At 38.7% G+C, this 20,914-nt stretch overlaps 1 protein-coding gene across 1 annotated transcript; it reads right to left on the bottom strand.

The window, feature by feature from the left end:
• Nucleotides 1-2,231: 2,231 nt before the first annotated feature.
• On the bottom strand, nt 2,232-5,003 carry LOC135618930 (uncharacterized). Its single transcript, XM_065120403.1, has 2 exons — nt 4,523-5,003; nt 2,232-2,493 (listed from the first exon to the last, which is right to left on the bottom strand). Exons 1-2 carry the CDS (start codon nt 4,869-4,871, stop codon nt 2,462-2,464), a joined length of 381 nt encoding a protein of 126 aa, XP_064976475.1. The 5' UTR covers nt 4,872-5,003; the 3' UTR covers nt 2,232-2,461.
• Between the last annotated feature and the right edge of the window lie 15,911 nt (nt 5,004-20,914).

The following is a 20,914-nucleotide window of genomic DNA, read 5'->3' as shown; positions in this document are numbered from 1 at the left end:
AAAATATTTAACATCGTTATTTTAATATTTTTTTAATTTTATAAATTTATTTTTATAACTTTGTATAGAGATCTCAATATTTGACTGAGAATCCAAAAGAACTCCACATGGCTTAGACAGCAGTTCGTATATATATATATATATATATAATTATCTAGATAATCAATTTGGGATGGGATAAATAATACTGTTTTGATTAGAGTCTTATAATTTATTCTTTTTTGGTTGTTCGATCAGAACTGATTGAGTCTAATCCAATTGACTTTTGTTTCCTACAGAAATGGAATATTATCTCCACAAAATGCTCCTATTTCATGTACAAATTCAGAAGAGGTTTTAAAGCACGTATATAGCATTTTGCACGTTTATTATCTACTCTATTATTAATTGGAACAATGTTCGTCTTAAAATTCTAAATATGAAAAAATGAACCTCTAACGAGTGAGATTTGATAGTCATTCAAATATAACAAAAAGGTTTTTTTTTTTTTTACGATAATAGATTTATTCTTATAGAATAATCTTACATATTTAGTTTAATTTTATTTTTTATTTGACCATAACAATTTTACTTTTGTTTCTATGCATCACAAAGAATTATACCAGCTGTATAATGTTATATTTTCTAACTTTTTATTTTATTTTTTTTAGAACTCTTTTATAGTTTTATATTTTTCTATGCATCTCAGAGGTTTTAGGTGCTCCTATTATTATTATTATTATTATTATTATTATTATTATTATTATTATTATTATTATTAAGTGGAAGAGTGTCTGCCTAGAAATTTTTTCTAAAATCTTGTAAAAGATTTACTCTCACTTCCACTGAAAATTCAACACGTAATCCTTGAATTCTAATTTTCAAAGATACGATCACGAAAATTTCTTAGTTCAACAAAAATCCAATTTATCAATGTCCTATAAAAAAAAATACTTCCTACAATAAATTTAAAATAATTTTAAAAAATTATAATTATTTTCCATGTTATATATTTCACAACTTGTAAATTTAATCTGAGTTTTTCATGAAATTTTATTGATTTTGATACTTTGACTAGAATTTTGTTAAAATAGTGAAAATCAGGGCTTAAGTATGAAACAAATTAATATTCCGGGATTAAAAAAAAAATCTTTCGTTTATGAACTTTTACTTGACAGCGTCTCACTTTTTAGAATTTATTACCTGAGTAGAAATGCCTGGATTTACTTTGGCATGAGGGCTTATAAATGTGTTTGCAGAAATGCTCGTGCTCATAAGCACTAGGGAAGGAAGAAAGATGTGATTGAGAGGAGCTTTCTCTGGAGATCATGCCAGCAAGTCCAATATTTTACAGTTTGAAACCTGAGGGATTGGTTTCATCCACAGGCTGAGTCTTATGTGGAACAGCGAAATGTTCAGCTTTGTGAGATTAGGATAAGGCTTGCAAATGCTAGTAAGAACGTGGTGGGCTTATTGTGGTGGGTCTAAAAGGCTTCTTCTAGTGCTGCACTCATGGAGAAGAGTAGGACTTGGTTTTCGTTAGTGGACAGGAAGTCGCATTTCATTGTCCTCAGCTATAGATAGAGCGTTTCAAAGGTCCTCAACCTAAGAAACTAATATGATTCAGTGTTAATAAGATTCTTCTTTGTCTCTTCACAAGTATTTTAAGTCAAGAACCACTCTAAAATTACACATATCCCTACAAAATCCATTTGACCAATAGTTGAAATTTTTAAACAAAATTAAGATAATCTAGAACTCGTTATGATTGGTAGAATATTAGGGAATATTATAGCCAAGATAGTTATAGTTACTTGTGATTAACCAAAGTTTGCTTGGTGAATGAATGTTAAGGGGCGGAATATACGTGAGAAATATACACCATCCGGTCTCTGAAAGGGGTACGTATGTATGGCAACCAATTGACAAGTGACGGAACTTCCAAAGTCGATACCATTTCTGTCACCAAATTGTTTTGCAAGAAAATGAAAAGCATCAGAGTGACTTGCCTCACCAAATTATTGGAAGAGCCAACAAATTTCCCATTATCTGAGAGCGTCTTATGTGCCATGTCTTCCGCTCGTTGGCACCTTCTCATGTTATCACAGAGATATAGATAGTAGTGGCATCTCATCCGGAACCTCTTAAAACTTTTCGTTCGGGTTCAGCAATTGAGATGATGACCTTACTAAAACATGAGATAGTCGGTACATGTAATCTGCTCAATAAATGCTGAGCAAGACACATGAACAGGACAAAACCATCGCATATGGTTTCTTGCCATCTTTACAGAACGGGTGGAGTGTAAAGACCAATACAGATCCACGGTATTGGAGGGGGGGGGGGGGGGGGGTGAAGAAGGGACAGTAAGCTGTCCCGATGAGCAAAGTCTATAATTGATTTCAAGTGGTATTCTTGGCCAGCAAAAACTTGCCGCATCTGGCAACAACTACAGGAGATGTAATCTGTTTCCACACACTGTTCAAATAGTCGGAAGCTTGGAAAAGAGAGGATCTGCCAAAAAGAAAAGTCTGTCACAAATATATTACAGTGAGGAAATTCCAGAATGATACGCTTTATCCTTGTCACTGCACATTGATAAAGAAACATGATTGCAAATCATTAAAATGAATCGTATTTATATGAGAAGAACATTGATAAAGAAACAAGATTTGACTCTTTCTTGGATCAGGCTACGAAATTGCAAGCTTTCAAATGTGACTTGGGCAATCCACAAGTATACCATAAGATCATAAAAGATGCACCTCTAGAACAATTAATAACTATTTGGTCATTTTCTCTAGTGATCCATGCCTCATCTCCTAAATATGACAATTCAAACACTACTATGTGTGATCAAGTGGTGTTTGGATGCCAATCATTAATGAGCCACATCGTCCAAAACCAATCCTAGTCAGACCAGTGTTTAAAACTTATTCTCAACTAACATATTCATCTAATCTAAAATTAAAAAACTTATTTTCTTTTTTCCTAAAAAAAATTGGCATAACAATATGATGGGCCCCATATTGATGCTGATAGCAAAGGGTGAACATTCAAATATAAGATCCAAAGCTTCAGAAAACCAACAATACATTAGAAAATGACCAAAAAATTTGTAATTAAACAAACATTTTTACTACGACCTCAGCCTCATGGACTACAATGAGTACTAATGGATTTGGGTCCATAGGGATGAGTTCCAATGCACAAGAAGTTATTTGTTTAATTCTATCCCTATGGGAGTTATAATCACCTCTATGACCAAATCACATTAGTCTACCAAAACCTTTCTAAAATAACATCTGTCTCACTAAGACCAATTACAATGATAAATCTTGATTCCTATAAAAGCATAAACTAAGACAGATTGAATATTGCCATGTTTCTCATCTTCATCCCCCTTGTACTATTGAACTAAGATTCTTCTATTGACATTTCACACCGATATTTAGGTGATTTTCTGGGTCATGAAGTGATTTCACCACTGCTCAGCACTTTTATACTCGTCCTTTATAGGGTCTCCAGTTTGGTATATGTAAATCTCTTCAACGAGATCACCATAGGGTGATAATCATAATGACATTCTCATGCACGACCATTTAATTTTTTTTAAAATAAAGTACATTAGACAAGAAATATTTTGTAATTGTCATTAATGACTACATCTTCCATATTGCTACATTAGTTAGAAGGATTGCACAAGACAAAGAAATAGAAGTCAATGAGTAGAAGAAATCATAATTTGATTTTGGTGAAGTTTTTGTTTATATAAGAAAGTTTCATCATTCTATAAAAATGGAAGTCTATAAATCAGCTATATCGTTAAAAAGGAAGTTTATTAGTCAACACAGATATAACATTTATCTTCTCAAGGAAAGAATTAATTATTGTTTGCCTTGATATAAATTTCTTAATTGCATATTTTCGATGTACATATTTATATTTTTTTATTTGAGTATATAAAAAGAGAAAAATATTGTAACTAAAAAAGAACACAATGATTGAACGAATTAAAGATTTATTTTTTGTATGATTTCATCGTGCATGTGTGAGATCTGTGGAGCTAAAGTGAATATTATATTTATCTTTTTTCTTTGTTCATCTCAACTAATATCTTCTTTTCTCTATTCAACAACTACTAAATCCAGAAAAATATTTCTTTGTTCCAATTGCTTACAATATATCTTGTCATAGATCATATTTGATGACAGAGGAGCTTATCCTACAACACATCCATATGTGGATCATGAATGCCTAGTATAGCAAAATCCACAAGCTCGAGTTCTTAAGGAAGAATAGATACTAAATCACTACCCCAGAAGATAGCACATAATTCTCAACAAACAAATTCCAAAGAGTTCTAAACTACAACTGGAAGTAAGGGCGTTTTGATCCCCAATGAGTGTGTTATGAAGAAATTAACTAATTATCAGAACAATTCCAATTTAAGACGCAATTAATCATCAGTACAACAAATAATAGGACACATACAACCTGAAGAAATTCGAACATCCAACCGAAGAGAAAAGTCAATCGATACCTGATACTTCCTTAGGGCTCGAGGAGGATCTCGGACAATGGATCGCCCTCCACAAGCCGGACAAATTGGAGAAGATGCCCACAACATATAGTAGCATCAAGAAACCGATCACCAAGGGCATCAACAAGAACCCGATCAAGAAAGTCACGGACCCACAAAGAATCATCGCCAGCGACGCCCCGAGGAGGAACGCCACGAACCCCGCCGGCGACACCTGGGCTCGCCTCGCGGCGCGGGACCCAGGCGCCGGCACGCCGGCCTCCGGAGCGGCCGGGGAGAGGGGAAGGGCGGCGAGGAGGAGGGCGCAGAGCTCGTAGAGGAGCCGGGATTGCTGGTAGCCGCCACGCATATCGGACTCAGAAGCACGCACCTCGACACGGACCCTTAAAAGCAGCAAGAAAGAGACCAGCGGGTGGGAGGACCGAGGGGGAGACCACTGGGAGTATATAAGGTTGGTGAGTCGGATGAGGCCGTACACAAATTAGAATTAAGAATAAATCGAATGGGAGGGGAGGGGAGCCGAATGTCCCGTTTCTTTTCCGTTTTATACGCGCGTGCTAAGGTGGCTAACTCGAGGACCGTCTTTTGTGTTGGTGTGGGTCCGACCCATCGATCGCACGGTAAATTTGTGAGTTGACGAGTGTGTTGCCTTGTGGATAATACGTGTTTGTTTTGCTTTCCGAACAGGAGAAACATGCCGTACCCGTTTGACAACCTTCTGCGGACGTGACTGACGGGACGCATGGGACCCGGGTGGGACCGACCAATCGTGCTTTCGCGTACCCAGAGCGAGGTGGTTGGACGGGAATGTGGGACCCTGGTGAGAGTTACCAACTGGGCATTGCCTCAGTCTACTATTGGGAGGTTGAGTGAATTACTATTAGTGTCTTTGTTTTCTTGTATGGAATACATTTCCTACGTCAAGTTCACACGTGAATTCAAATATGAGAATTATTATTTTTCTATAATAATATATTAATCAACCTGAATGGCTCAACAGAGACATCTTTACGAAATGAAGTTAAAAAAAAAAGGAGATCTCAATTGTGGGACTTCAATTCACATGTTTGCAATAAATCAACCAAACTAAATAGACCAAAATCAATAAAGCCGACAAAATTTCGAAATCAACTTAATATAAAATAAATACAAATTTGGGTGATCAACATGGTGAGTCCCAATGAATTTCATTGAAATTCCGATTTAAATATTTACTATATGTGAAAAAGAGGAAAACTAATAGCTTAAAGTTAGTTGTTGTTTAGAGATTCAAAATACTGTGTATTCATTGTGAACCTCCATGATCAAGGAATCAGCATGACTCTGATTCAATTGTCAATGTCTAGAATTGTCCCAATGATCAAACCTTTGTTGGGTCGGGTTGAGCTCGGGGTCGGTTTGGATGCGCCTCTTCAATGGGCATATTTTGCTTTATCGCTGTCAGATTCCTGCAAACTAGCCTAGCTCTGGAGGGGTTTCTCGACTTAGGCTCCTCCGAAGATTAAGTCAATATTGAATGGAACTACTGTAGAAAGCTTGCCCCCCTTGCTAGATGCTGGCTGAAGGCTTTTATCCTAGCACCTGAGGGTCGATCTTACGCGATCTGCATGTGGCGGCTGATTCTTCGAGCGATGAGTTTATACCTTCAGACGACCGTAGATTGATATATGTGGAACAACACCATGCGGTACCGTCCCGAGCTTTTTGGAGCGACCCTTGTCGGCACGACGCTGGCTCGTGCAGCTCCAGATGACGTGGGAGGGGAGTGGTCGTCTTCCCGAGTCTGTGGTGGCACGTTCGACGTGGCACTTTATCTTCCTCCCGAGGTTCCATGTTTGCGCTGACTGATTGCCAACCGTGTCCACATGACGAGATCCACAATATGCCCTTTCACTTCTCCCCCCCCCCCAATGAAACATGCTCTAGGATTCTTATGGGGGACTAGGGGCATGGCTAGTTCGTCAAGACATTGCTCGAGCAACAATCGATCGAGCTGCATGACTCGGGCAAAGACCGACCTGTTGGTCGAGCTACTCAACTTGGGCACTAGCTAGATTGGTTCGTCGAGGTGCTGCTCGAGTGACAACTGGTCGAGCTGCGCGACTCGGATAAGGACTGGTCCTGTTGGCCGAGCTACTCAATTTGGGCACAGGTTGGACTGGTTCACTGAGGTGCTGCTCGAGTGACAATTGGCTAAGCTGCACGACTCGGGCAAGGAGTGGTCCTATCGGCCGAGCTACTCAACTCGGGCACATGTTGGACTGGTTCACTGAGGTGTTGCTTGAGCGTCAATTGGCTGAGCTACACGACTCGAGCAAAGACTAGTCCTATTGGCCAAGCTACTCAACTCGAGCATAGGTTGGACTAGTTCGTCGAGGTGCTGCTTGAGCGTCAACTAGCTGAGCTACGTGACTTGGGCAAAGACCGGTCCTGTTGGCCGAGTTATTCGACTTGGGCACAGGTTGGACAGGTTGGTCGAGGTGCTGCTCAAGCGTTAACTGGCTGAGCTACACGACTCGGGCAAATACTGGTCCTGTTGGTCGAGCTACTCAACTCGGGCATAGGTTGGACTGGTTCGCCGAGGTGTTGCTTAAGTGACAATTGGCCGAGCTGCACAATTCGGGCAAGGACTAGTCCTATTGGCCGAGCTACTCAACTCCGGCATAGGTTGGACTGGTTCGCCGAGGTGCTGCTCGAGCATCAACTGGCTGAGCTACGCGACTCAGGCAAAGACTGGTCCTATTTGTCGAGTTACTCGACTCGAGCACAGGTTGGACTGGTCGGCCGAGGTGCTACTCGAGCGTCAACTGGCCGAGCTGCATGACTCAGGCAAAGACTGATCCTATTGGTCGAGCTACTCAACTCAGGCACAGGTTGGACTAGTTCATCAAGGTGCTGCTCGAGCATCAACTAGTTGAGCTGCATGACTCGGGCAAGGACTAGTCTTGTTGGCCGAGCTACTCAACTCGGGCACAGGTTGGATTGGTTCTCTAAGGTGCTGCTCGAGTGACAACTGGCCGAGCTACGTGACTCGGGCAAGGACTGATCTTATTGGCCGAGCTGCTCTACTTGGGCACAGCTTCGCTAAGGTGTTGCTCGAGCATCAACTGGCCAAGCTGCATGACTTAGGCAAAGACTAGTCATGTTGGCCGAGCTACTCAACTCGAGCATATGTTAGACTAGTTTGCCAAGGTGCTGCTCGAGCGTCAATTGGCCGAGCTGCACAACTCGGGCAAAGACTGGTCTTGTTGGCCAAGCTACTCAACTCGAGCACAGGCTAGACCGATTGGTTGAGGTACCCCACATGACATTAGGAGAAGGTCAAAGCTTAGCGGGAAACTCTTCGTGACATGTCATGCCATGTGTTTTGGCAGGAAATTCTTGATGACATGTGGGTTTCTATGGGAAACTCTAGACATTATGCGGGTTTCGACGAGAAACTCCAAACGTTATGTGGGTTTCGACGAGAAATTAGGGACTGGCGAATATGAGGAGTTATGCCAGATTAAATGCTACTATCATTTCTCACCTTGGGGAGCCCAAATGTTGCCTTGCGGCGGCGAGTTTCCCCTTTATAAACCCCTTCCTATGCAGTGGCATGGCATCGTTTAGTCTTTATTCTCCTGCTCCATGCCTCATATCATTTCTCTTAGCCTCAAGGTCAGGATGTCTTTGTCTTCCTCGTCTTTCTCCTCTTCCATGATTCGGTCAGCTCCCGAGGTCAACAAGTTGACCTCCGAGAGTTCTAGGATATAGGTTGTTAGTTCATCCTCGGGTGGTGTGCCCTCGATGGATTCAAATGCCTTTGCGGCCCTCCAAGTGATGAGATCGTGGCACGACATTGACTCGGTGGTGACTGAGGAACTCTTAGGTCTGATTTGGGATCGCTATAGTATCCTAAAGAACTATAGGTTCCATGCTCCATGTCCCGATCAGTGCCCTTATGACCCATAACTTTTTTGTAAGCTGCAGTCGGGGATGGGGGTTTTGCATCGGATGGACCTCTTGAGCCATCAACAACATTCCCCCATTCCTTTCCCTTGAAGAGACTAAGCGCGTTGAGCATTTAAGGGAGATCTTGTCTTCCTCTCGGGTAATTAGGGGAATGACCGAGGAGTGGCTGGTCGAAGCGGGACTAAGCCTAGCCCCTAGGGGTGCAGTCAGATTTGTGCCTTGGAGCGTTTCTTTTATTCCTGGTGTGTTTTACTAACCGACTCATTGTTTGCAAAAATGGTGAACCTCAAGTCGTTGAAGGGGTTGCCTCACCCTTCAGCCATGGTGCAGTTGTCTCGGGAGCACGAGGGGTTCGACCATGGAGTTCCTTCGAGGAAGAATACGTCAGATGCAAGTCAGGGTCGCCCAAGGAGCCAAAGGCAAGTCAGCCGAAGAAGAAGGCTAAGGTGGGAACCCAAAAGGTGTTTGAGGGCATGGCAACCCATGAGAAGGAGGCTCGGGGAATGTGCGAGTCGGGCGACGTCTCCTAAGGTGAGGGCTCGACGAGCGTTCGAGAGAAGGGCGCATTGGGTCTTCTGGTGATAGTCCTTCAGGAAGGTCGATAACGCACTCAAAGTCGATGCGAGACTTGTGTCGCATTTGGGCCTGCTTTGAGGGTGAGCCCTTCCAAGCACTCAGCATGGACGACCTTGCGGAGGAGGAGCTGGGGCCCTCCTATGGCATGCGGTGGCCGACCTAAAGGCAGACAGCCAGATCTGGGCTAATGGATCAGTGGCCGAAGAGTTCTCCCAGGGGGTACTCCACTTGGTGTTAGCGAAATAGCTGTACTCTTCACCCTGTTGAATCTCATATTTTGATGATGAAATAAATTGAGAAATTATTTGATCTAATCTATATGTTGAGATAAGTGTGCATTATTAACTACGATAGTAGTAAGGCATAAAATAGATGTTGGGTTGGAGTCAAAGATTAGATGATACGTCGAAGATTCGGACGATGTGCCGAAAGCACGCCAAGAGTTCATCGGGAGCTCACTGAGAGTTCGTCAGAAGTTCGCCGAGAGTTCATCGGGAGTTCGCTGAGAGTTCGTCGAGAGTTCATCGGAACTTCGTTGAGAGAACAATTGATATACTGGATAGAGATTGCTTATTTAAATGTTTTAATTATCATAGTTAGATCATAAGTTGAGTTATGATTGAGAGGTACTCCCACTAACTCAGTTAGGGGCTAACTAGGCCCTTAAAAGGGCTGAACTAGGCTGGTTGAACAACCCATTCAGCACTTGAAGTCACGGCCAGCGATGGCACCGCTAGGGCCAACGGTGGCACCGCCTGGGACTTAGTCTCCGAGGTGGTCTAGGTGGTGGTATTGCCCAGATTGGGCAGTGGTACCGCCGACAGTTAATGTTGTCAAGCGGTGGTACTGCCAAAGCTTGGTCTTCGAGCTCTGTCAAGCAGTGGTACCGCATAGTGTTAGTTTGTAGGCGATAGTATTACCCAATAATGGTGGTGGTATCGCCAGTACCCCGAAATCCGGGGATGTGATACTTTTTGGCTCCAATTCTGAAGCCATTGGGGCTTATAAATACCTCACCCTTTTCTGCATGAAAGGGCATAAAAGGGTGAACAAAATATTGAAGTTTTGGGGTGTGAAAATATTGTAAAAGTGTAAAAAGTCCTCCTCCCTTTCTAGTATTATGATCATTCAAGAGAGGTGTGAGGCTTGTAAGGATTATCTCCTAAACCCGTGAAAAGGAGAAGAGAGCTGTAAAAGGGTAGTTTGTCTTCGGCAGTGAATGAAGATAATTAGTGGATATCGGTGACCTCGATGGATGAGGAATTAGAAGTGGATGTAGGTTACAACGATCGAACCATTATAAATTTCGGTGTGCTCATTTCCATTTTGCTTTTTATTAATGCTATTACTTTCTAAGTTAATTTCTAGTTTATTTACTCTAAAGTCAAGCACTTTTCAAAATTAGTTTTCAACGGACGAATATCTTATAAAATCGATGATTTTTCTGCTACATTAATTCACCCGCCTCCCCCCTCTTAGTGTCACTCTTGATCCTAACAATTGGTATCAGAGCAAGGTCACTCTCGGTTTGGTTTGAAACCTAAGAGAGATGACATTTATTGGCAACCAAGAAGGTCACTCAATTATACGTCCACCTATGTTCAATGGGACAGATTACACCTATTGGAAGACTAGAATGAGGATTTTTTTAATTTCTATGGATTTTGAGTTATGGAACATTGTGAAAAATGACTTTCAAAAGTCTTCTTTTCTAATGAATGATTGGAATGAGTTGGAGAAGAAGACTTTCACTTTAAATGCCAAGGCTATGAATGTATTGTTTTACACTTTATATAAAAATGAGTTCAATCGAGTGTCTATTTGTGAAACGACTTTTAATATTTGGCATATACTCGAAATCACTCACGAAGGCACTAGTAGAGTAAAGGAGTCGAAGATAAATCTTTTAGTTCATACTTATGAATTGTTTCGGATGAAGCCAAGCGAAACTATTGTTGACATGTACACCCGTTTTACAGATGTCATCAATAGTTTAAAAGCTCTTGGCAAATGTTTTTCGAACTTTAAACTTGTTAATAAAATTTTGAGATCCATTCCAAAGAGTTGGGACCCTAAAGTAACGACCATTCAAGAGACTAAGGATTTGAATAACTTTCTTCTCGAAGAACTTATCGGGTTACTAGTGACTTATGAGGTGACTTGCAACGCTCATAAAGAGCTTGAGAATAACCTTCCAAAGAACATGAAAGATATGGCACTAAGAACTCATGAAGAATACTTGAAAGAAAATTCTAAGTGATGAGGACTACGATAATGACTTGGCATTCTTGACAAGAAAGTTCAAAAAATTTATAAAAAGAAATAAATCTAAAAATAATACTAAAAATAAAGTTGAACCCAATAAAGAACAAGTCATATGCTATGAATGCAAGAAGCCGGGGCACTTCAAAAGTAAATGTCCCCAAGTGAAGAAGAAGCAACAAAAGAAGAAGAAATCACTTAAAGCAACTTGGGATGACTCAAGTGCATCCGAAGAAGAGGAATCAACCAACAAAGAGTAAGTTGCTCACTATGCATTGATGGCATATGGCGACGAGGTAAGTAACTCGATCGAAGCTCATTTATCTTTTGATGAATTATTAAGTACTTTTCATGATTTATTTGATGAATGTAAATTAGTTAGTAAAAAGTATAAATTGTTGAAAAAAGAGCATGTTTCTCTTGTTAGTGATTTTGATAGATTAAAAATTGAGCATGATGATGGTTTAGTTCCTTACACAAAATGTAATGAATTAGAAATGCTTAAAAATAAAAATTTACAACTACATGAAACCTTAGAAAAATTTGAAATAGGTAGCAAATCCTTAAACATAATTTTTGCAAGTAAGAATCATGTTCATAAAAGAGATGTAATCAACTTTGTGAGTAACACTCATAAAAATCCAACCATCTTTGTTAAAGGTCCAACTTTGCATATTTTACCCCGAAACAAATATAACTTTTGTTACAAATTTGGACATGTTGCGTATAAATGTCCATTTAAGAGATATAGTTTACACAAATTGATTTAGGTTCCTAAAGAAACTATAAAAAACTCAATACAAAATGATAAGTTAAGTCGATCGATTTTTGAGACACCCAAGGTCAAATGAGTACCTAAAAATCACCATTTTTTTAAGAAATATTTACCATCACTACTAGGAGCAAGAGATGGTACCTTAATAGTGGATGCTCAAAGCATATGATCGGAGATCCATCTCAATTCTCTAAGCTCACTAGCCTAGACGAAGGGTGTGTTACCTTCGAAGACAACAACAAGGATAAAATCATTAGCAAAGGAACCATAGATAACAAATCCAACTTTTTAATTAAAGATGTGTTATTGGTTGATGGCTTAAAGCATAATCTTTTGAGCATTAGTCAATTATGTAATAAAATATACGTGATTAGATTTGAATCGAATACTTGCATTATTGAACAACCACACAAAAACACCTCTATGATTGCCCTAAAATAAAATAATATATACACTATTAACATTGATGATCTTTGTAATGAAATATGTTTTTCGATTTTGAATGATGATGCTTGGCTTTGGCATATGAGATTAGGTCATGCTAGCATGAAACTAATCTCTCAAATCTCATCCAAAGAATTTGTAAGAGGTATGCATAACATTAAGTTTGTTAAAAATAATGTGTGTGATGCATGTCAACTAGGAAAACAAATAAAAGGTAATTTCAAACCAAATAATCAAATAAGCACCTCTAAACCATTGCAATTGATTTATATGGATTTGTTTGGACCAGTTCATACATCAAGCCTAGGAGGTAGCAAATAAGCCTTTGTAATTATGGATGATTATAGTAGATATACTTGGACATACTTCTTAGCACACAAAAGTGATTACTTTAGGTATTTCTCTAAGTTTTGTAAACTTGTTCAAAATGGAGTAGTAGAAAGAAAACATAGAAATTTACAAGAAATGACAAGAACCATATTGAACAAACATAACCTACCCAAATATTTTTGGGCTGAAGCCGTTAAAATAGTATGCTAAGTCATGAATAGGATTCTAGTAAAACCATTACTTTCCAAAACTCCTTATGAATTATGGAATGACAAAAAACATAATGTTTCATACTTTAAAATTTTCGGTTGTAAATGTTTTATCTTCAATGAAAAATATGCCTTAGAAAAATTTGATGCAAAATCCGATAAAGGCATTTTTCTTAGTTACTCTTCCATTTTAAAAGTCTTTCATGTTTTTAATAAAAGAACATTGGTCATAGAAGAGTCTATTCATATTGTCTTTAATAAAGTCTATGAATTTAAGAAAAATGAGTTTGATGATGATCTTAATTTTGATGCTTTGAATTTAAATGAACCCTCTCCTCCAACTAGCAATTTGGATACATCTTCTTCCAAAACATCTTTACCCAAGGAATGGAAATATGTAGATGCTCATCCTAAGGAGCTAATTATGTTGAATCTCATATTTTGATGATGAAATCAATTGATAATATTTATGATTTAATCTGTGTTTTGAGTGATGCAGGAAGCTTCGATCAGGGAGAGATAATTAAAGCAGGAAGAATCATGTTGGGCCGGAGAAAAACATGTTAGAAGATTGGACATCGCGTTGGAGGATCGATCGACGTATCGATAGAAGGCTTTGAGCCATGGTTTCGGGCATTGAGCCAAGAAGAACAGATATTGTGCCAAGGATATCGGAGTTGTGGAGGTTAACTAGTCGATTGAGCAATAGGCCACAAGAGAGGACGATGCGCCGAAAAATCAGACAAAGCGTCGATGGACCAATGACATGCCGGACAACATGATTCATGCTTAGTAATAATTATTTAGATCGAAGTGTGTTTTATATGTGTAGGATTAACTACGATAGCAAGACATAAAGCAAAATGAAGTCATAGAGTCAAGAACGAGATTTTGTTGGGAGTTCGAGGGTTCATTGGAAGTCTAGATGTTTGTCAGAAGTTATGTCAGAACCAACCGAGAAGTCTAGGAGCTTGCCAAAGAAGCTCGTCAAAACTTGCCAAGAAGATCGTCGTGAAGTCCAAGAGCTTACTGGGAGTCCGCTGGAACATTGCCGAGAGATCGTCGGAAGTTCGTCGAAAGACCACCGAAAGCTTGCCGGAAGAAACCTTGACTCATCAGACTTATTTAGAATTTGTAGTTAGCATATAATTGGGATTGAAATTGAGCCAACCCAATTAGGGGCCAGTTGGGCCCATATAAGGACTATGTTGGGCCAAGTGAAAAAGGCCCAAATAGTGACTCAAAGGGTGGCACCGCCATGACATAGTCTCCAAGACCATGTCAGGCGGTGGTACCGTCCACCGCCCAGACACAGACTCCGAGAGGCTGTCAAGCAGTGGTATCACTAGTTTGGGCGATGGTACCACCCAGTATAGTGTCAGTGTCAAACTAACACTGGCGGTGGTACTACCTAACGCAGGTGGTGGTACCACCCGTACCCAGGAAACCCAAGATGAGACATTTTTAGGCTCCAAGTTTGAATCAACTTGAGACCTATAAATACCCCTCTCATCCCTAGTTAAAACACACAACTAAGAGTAAAAAAAAAAAAGAAAATAAAACTCTGTTTTAATTGTGTGTGAACTCCTCTCAAAGTTCTAAGTATTAGAATAGTTTGAGAGAGGAGTCATTGGGGGTGTAAGGGTTATCTCCTAAATCCGGTAAAAGGATAAAGAGTTGTAAAAGGTGGTTGATCTTCACCTATTGAAGGAAGACCGATAGTGGATGCCGGTGGCCTCGACGAAAGAGGAATCGGTAGAGTGGATGTAGGTTACGACGACCGAACCACTATAAAAAATTGGTTTGCGTTTCTTTTGTGCAATTTACCTTACTACAAACCTCCTTACTTGCTTACTGCTTTCAATATGTTTATGAATATGCTTTTAAGGTAAGCATATTTCTAGGATCGATTTTCAACATACAATTTTTTTTTTTGAAACTGACGTTTTTATCCACTACACTAATTCACCCCCCCCCCCTCTTAGTGCCGACTCGTTCCTAAAAATCATAGGAGACACATCAGAAGGGGTTCAAACTCGTTCTTCCCTTAAAAATTTTTGTGCCAATGTCGGTTTTTTTCTCAAATTGAACCTAAATGCATTGACGAGGCCTTGAAAGATGATTCATGGGTTATCGCAATGCAAGAAGAGTTGAGCTAATTTAAGAGAAATAAGGTATGGAAGCTTGTTCCGAGACCTAGTGATCATTTAGTTATCGGTACTAAATGGGTCTTTAGAAATAAATAAGATGAATTTGGTATCGTGTTAGAAATAAGGCTAGATTAGTGGCCAAGGGTTTCAACCAAGAAGAATGTATCGATTATGAAGAAACCTTCGCTCCTGTGATAAGACTAGAAGCTATAAGGATGCTCCTTGCCTATATTAGTTGTAATAAATTTAAGTTATTTCAACTGAATGTTAAAAATGCTTTTCTTAATAGCTTTATTTTCGAAGAAGTTTGAACAACCTCTCGGATTTGAGAATGATAATTTTATGAATCATGTGTTTAAATTGACTAAAGTTCTCTATGGATTACAACAAGCCCCAAGGACTTGGTATGAGAGACTTATCTTATTTCTTATCCAAAATAATTTCTCTAAAAGCGAGGACAATACTACATTATTTATTAAAAATTTTAAAAATAATTTTTTTATTATTTAAATTTATATTGATGATATTATTTTTGGTTCTACAAATGAATCCTTATATGAATCATTTGCCAAGATTTTGAAATGAGTTTAATGAGTAAACTAACTTTCTTTTTAGGCTTACAAATCAAATAACTTAATGATGATATTTTTTTTAGTCAAACAAAATATGCATTAGACTTGCTAAAATGATTTAATATAGATAGTTCAAAGGCTATCAATACTCCTATGAGTGCCTCCGCTAAGTTAGACATTGAGGAAAGTAGAGAAAGATTTGATCAAAAAGCTTACAGGGGTATGATAGGTAGTTTACTATACCTCACCGCAACTAGATCGGATATCATGTTTAGCGTAGGACTTTGTGCTAGGTTTCAATCTAATCCTAAGCTATCTCACCGTAAAGTAGTTAAAAGAATTATTAGATATTTTAAAGGAACCACTAATCTAGGATTATAGTATCCGAAATTTAAAAATTTTGAATTAATTACTTATGCTGCTGCGGATTTTGCTGAATGTAGAATAGATAGAAAAAGTACATTCGAAATATGTCAATTCTTAGGTCGTGCACTTATCTTTTGGTCTTCCAAGAAACAAAACTCGATTGCACTATCTACGATCGAAGCCAAATACATAGCGGCTAGTGAATATTGTGCAAAAGTCATATGGATGAAAAATATATTAGAAAATTATAAGATTCACCACCAGAACATTCCTATAAAATGTGATAACATAAGTGTAATATATTTAACAACAAATCCTAGTCAATACTCTAGAACTAAACATATTGACATTAGGCATCATTTCATAAGAGATCATGTTAATAACCATGACATATCTTTAGAATTTATTGATACTAAACATCAATTAGTCGATATCTTTACAAAACCTTTAAATGAAGAATAATTTTATTTTATTAGAAGATAGTTAGGAATGTTAAATTATCTGAATGCATGAATTTGTTATATATATCTTTTCCGGACTTTCTTGATTTTTTTTTCTTTCATGAAATTATTTCATTTTGTAAATAAGGCTTTCATGACATCTAGTATATCAATCTACTTGGTATTAAATTTATTTCATATAAACTTAATGATTTTTTATACACCTAGTCCCTTCACTCATGGAATTTATTGACAAATACATCTCTCATGGATTTCACTCTGGGGAATTTTTTAATGAGAAACAGTTTTAATTTATTAAGTTTTATTCGAGGATTTCTTTTTCATATGATGCTCCTTTTCCATAAATTATTCCTTACTCTTCTTATGAAAGAAGAATTTTTATGAATTTTTGGTATGTAATGATCACTTGTAAGAATGAGGATTTGATTTCATATGGATATCTTGATCCTTTTCATGAATCCCTTATTTTTGTCAAAATTAAAGTATAATTTAATGAAACTCATTTATTATTTTGAATTTGACTTTGTTCAAATCCTTTCATTAATTTAGTTCTTGATGAATTCTTTCCTTACCCATCTTTAGATGAATATGGTTCAAATCCTTTCTTATTTTAATGACAAAGGAAGAAAGAAACTTGCACATCTAAACCAAAAAGCCATTGAGTAAAACTGTTAGCTTATCTAAAAGAAGTTATCATGCAAAGTTTTTATGTACCTTCCTTTTTTTTTGTTTTGATAAATTGGTTTAGAACTTGCTTTAATTTTTTTTAAACACACTTGCAATATTGAATGGTTCTTCCTATTGATGACAAAGGGGGAGAAATGGTATCATAACACATTGATAACAAATTGATATTATGAATGTTCTAGATAAATGTATAAAATGTATCTTATCCTAAATGCCTGAATGTTTTGCGAATGCTAAATGCTTGAAGTTTTACGAATGGTTGAAATATAATTGGCATTAAGAATGTTTTAGATAAATGCATAAAATGTATCTTATCGTAAATGCTTAAATGTTTTGCGAATGCTAAATGCTTGAAGTTTTGAGAATGCTTGAAATATAATTGGAATCGTCAAACACATCGCAACACATCACAAATGCTTGAAACATATCAAAATGGATTTCATATATATTGTAGATACTTGAAATGTTTCATGAATATTTGATAATTGTCTATCATTATGATAAGGCATCATGAGCTTAACTTGCTATTTACAATTTATATCATGCCTCGGAATGATGAATTGTTATCTTTTATCGAGAATTGTCATCTTGCTAAATTTTATATTTGAAATTCACATTATACTTGAAGATGATGATTGTCAATCATCTCTTTATATTGGATTTGAAAATGGATGTCATGCCTTGACATCATTTTTATAAATACGTGGTATCATATTTTGAATTAGTAAATAATGATAAGTATCATGATGTGCATGTTGATAAGTTTAACTAAATATAACTTGTCGGTTTGATGCTTGAATTCAAGAGTGTCCTTTCTCAAGTATGACATATAGATAGGGGGAGTTGAGGTTAACTCCTTCATCAATTGATTGTCATCATCAAAAAGGGAGAGATTGTTGAATCTCGAATTTTGATGATGAAATCAATTAGTAAATTATTTGATCTAATCTATATGTCGAGATAAGTATGCAAGATTAACTACGATAGTGGTAAGACATAAAGTAGATGTTGAGCTGGAGTCAAAGATCGGACGATACATCAAAGATTCGGATGATGTGCCAGAAGTTCGTCGGGAGCTCACCGAGAGTTCGTCGGAAGTTCGCCGAGAGTTTATTGGGAGTTCGCTGAGAGTTCGTTAGGAGTTCACCAGAAGTTCACCGGAAGTTCACCAAGAGAACAATTTGTTAAATCTCAGATTTTGATGATGAAGCCAATTGTCATTTGTTGATCTAATGTATATATTGAGAAAAGTGTGCAAGATTAACTATAATGGCAGTAAGATACGCAGCAGGTGTTATACCGGAGTCAAGATCAAGATCACGTTAGGAGTTTGAGAGTTGGTCGGAAGTTTGAACGTTCGTTGGAAGTTCTGCGGGAACCAACCAAGAAGTCCAGGAGCTTGCCATAGAAGCTCGTCGGAACTTGCCAAGAAGATCGTCGCGAAGTCCAAAGCTTGCTGGGAGTCCGAACTGGCCATCGTATGCCGAGAGTTCGTCGGATGTTCGTCGGAAGTACGTCGGAAGCTCGCCGGAAGAAGCGATTGACGCACCGGAATATGAATTGTAGTAATCATGTCTTAATTATCGTAGTTAGAGTGTAGATTAAGTTAGGATTGGGAGGTAATTCCACTAACTTAATTAGGGGCCAATTGGGCCCTTAAAATACCTAAATTGGGTCGAATATAATAGCCCATTCGGCCCCTGAATTCCTAGCCGATGGTGGTACCGCTTGGGAGACTCAGTCTCCCAGGAATTTTGGGCAATGGTACTGCCTCTGTCAAGTGGTAGTACCATCGGCAATTATTGCTGCTAGCGAAGGTACAACCCTTGTCAGGCGGTGGTACCGCCAGAGCTCGGTCTCCGAGCTCCGTCATGCGATAGTACCGCCCAGACTGAGCGATTGTACCGCCCAATGTCAGATGACAAGCGGTAGTACTGCTTAGTAATGGCGGTGGTACCTCTAGGACCCTGAAAATCCAGGATTGAACACTTTTAGGCTTTATCTTTGAACTCATTCGGGCCTATAAAAACCCCACCCTTTCCTGCATGAAAGGGAACAAAATCTTGAAATACTCTCGAGTCTTTGAGGCGTTAAAGTGTTGTAAAAGCTAGAGTTCTCCTCTCTCTTTCTAAGTGTTGAGATCATTCAAGAGAGGAGTGAAACTTGTAAGGGTTGTCTCCTAAGCCTAGCAAAAGGAGAAGAGCTGTAAAAGGGTGGTTAGCCTTCGCCTATTGAAGGAAGGCCTCTAGTGGACGCTGGTGACCTCATCAGAGGAGGAAGCCAAAAGTGGATGTAGGTCACGTTTGACCAAACCACTCTAAAACTCGGTTTGCATTTACTTTGAGAAAATTTCTTTTATAGCAAACTGCCTCTTCTCCTTACTGTGCTTTAACTACGTCTACATATGCTTTGACGTAAACATCTTCCGAGATTGGCTTTAATCGTACGAAGACTTTATGAAACCGACGCTGTTCATTTGTGCAACTTACAAATCACCTTAGTCTTCTCTTGCATTTTCACTTAAGGTTTCAAGTTCAAATTCCTTCCGAAACGGATTGAGTTGAAATCATTGTCGTTGAATCAGCTTTAATCGAAATAAGATTTTTGAAATAGCGAAAGTTTTCTGTTGCACTAATTCACCCCCCCCTCTTAGTGCGCTCTTGATCCTAACACAATTGACATACTAGACAGAGTTGAACCTTTACGCCGTGACCAAAGATCAGCATGGCTCGGTCCGATTGCCGATGTCCAAGATCATCGTGATGATCAAACCTTTATTGGGTTGGGTTGAGCTCGGGGTCAATTCCGGATGCACCTCTTCAGTGGATACACTCTGCTTCATCGCTGTTAGGTTCCTGCACACTGGCCTAGGTCGGGAGGGGTTTCCTAACTTAGGCCCCTCCGAAGATTAAGTCAGTATTGAGTGGAACTTCTGTAGAAAGCTCACCCCCCTTGCTAGATGTTGGTTGAGGGCTTTTATCTTGGTGTCCAAGGGTCGATTGTATGCGATCTGTGTACGATGGCCAACTCTTCGGGCAACGAGTTTGTACTTTCAGAAGATTGCCGATCGGTATGTGCAGAACGACGTCACGTGGTGCCGTCCCGAACTTTCCGATGCGGCCCTTGTTAGCATGATGCTAGCTCGTGTAGCTCCAGACGGTGTGGGCAGGGGCGACCGTCGTCCCAAGGTTTCATGTTTGCACTGACATGGTTACCATGTCCATGTGGCGAGATCCACAATATATATAATAGGTGAGTTCTTCTAAAGGTTCCTGAAACTGAACGGGCTAAACAGCTTATGATCCCTCTTATACTGCTTGCGTGAACTATTTGGCCACACCTCCGTGAGGAGATGATGTCTCTCTGGTTAAGGGTAGCAGTCCTCAAGTTACAACATTTTGCAATTCATTTCGGTATTTTATTTAAAATTATAATTAAAGTATTTTATTTTACATTAAATTGACATTATCTTAATGTTCCCCTCTAATGTTAATACCTTTTGTATTTTCTTCGACAAAATAAAAAATATTTTGAACACAATATTTGATGGTAAATTATATATTCTTATAATGATCTCCGAATTCTCCATCATGTGAAGTTTCATTA

This window comes from Musa acuminata, chromosome BXJ2-8 (genome assembly GCF_036884655.1).
Source record: "Musa acuminata AAA Group cultivar baxijiao chromosome BXJ2-8, Cavendish_Baxijiao_AAA, whole genome shotgun sequence".
NCBI lineage: Eukaryota > Viridiplantae > Streptophyta > Magnoliopsida > Zingiberales > Musaceae > Musa > Musa acuminata.
This window is presented reverse-complemented; position numbering and strand designations above follow the sequence as displayed.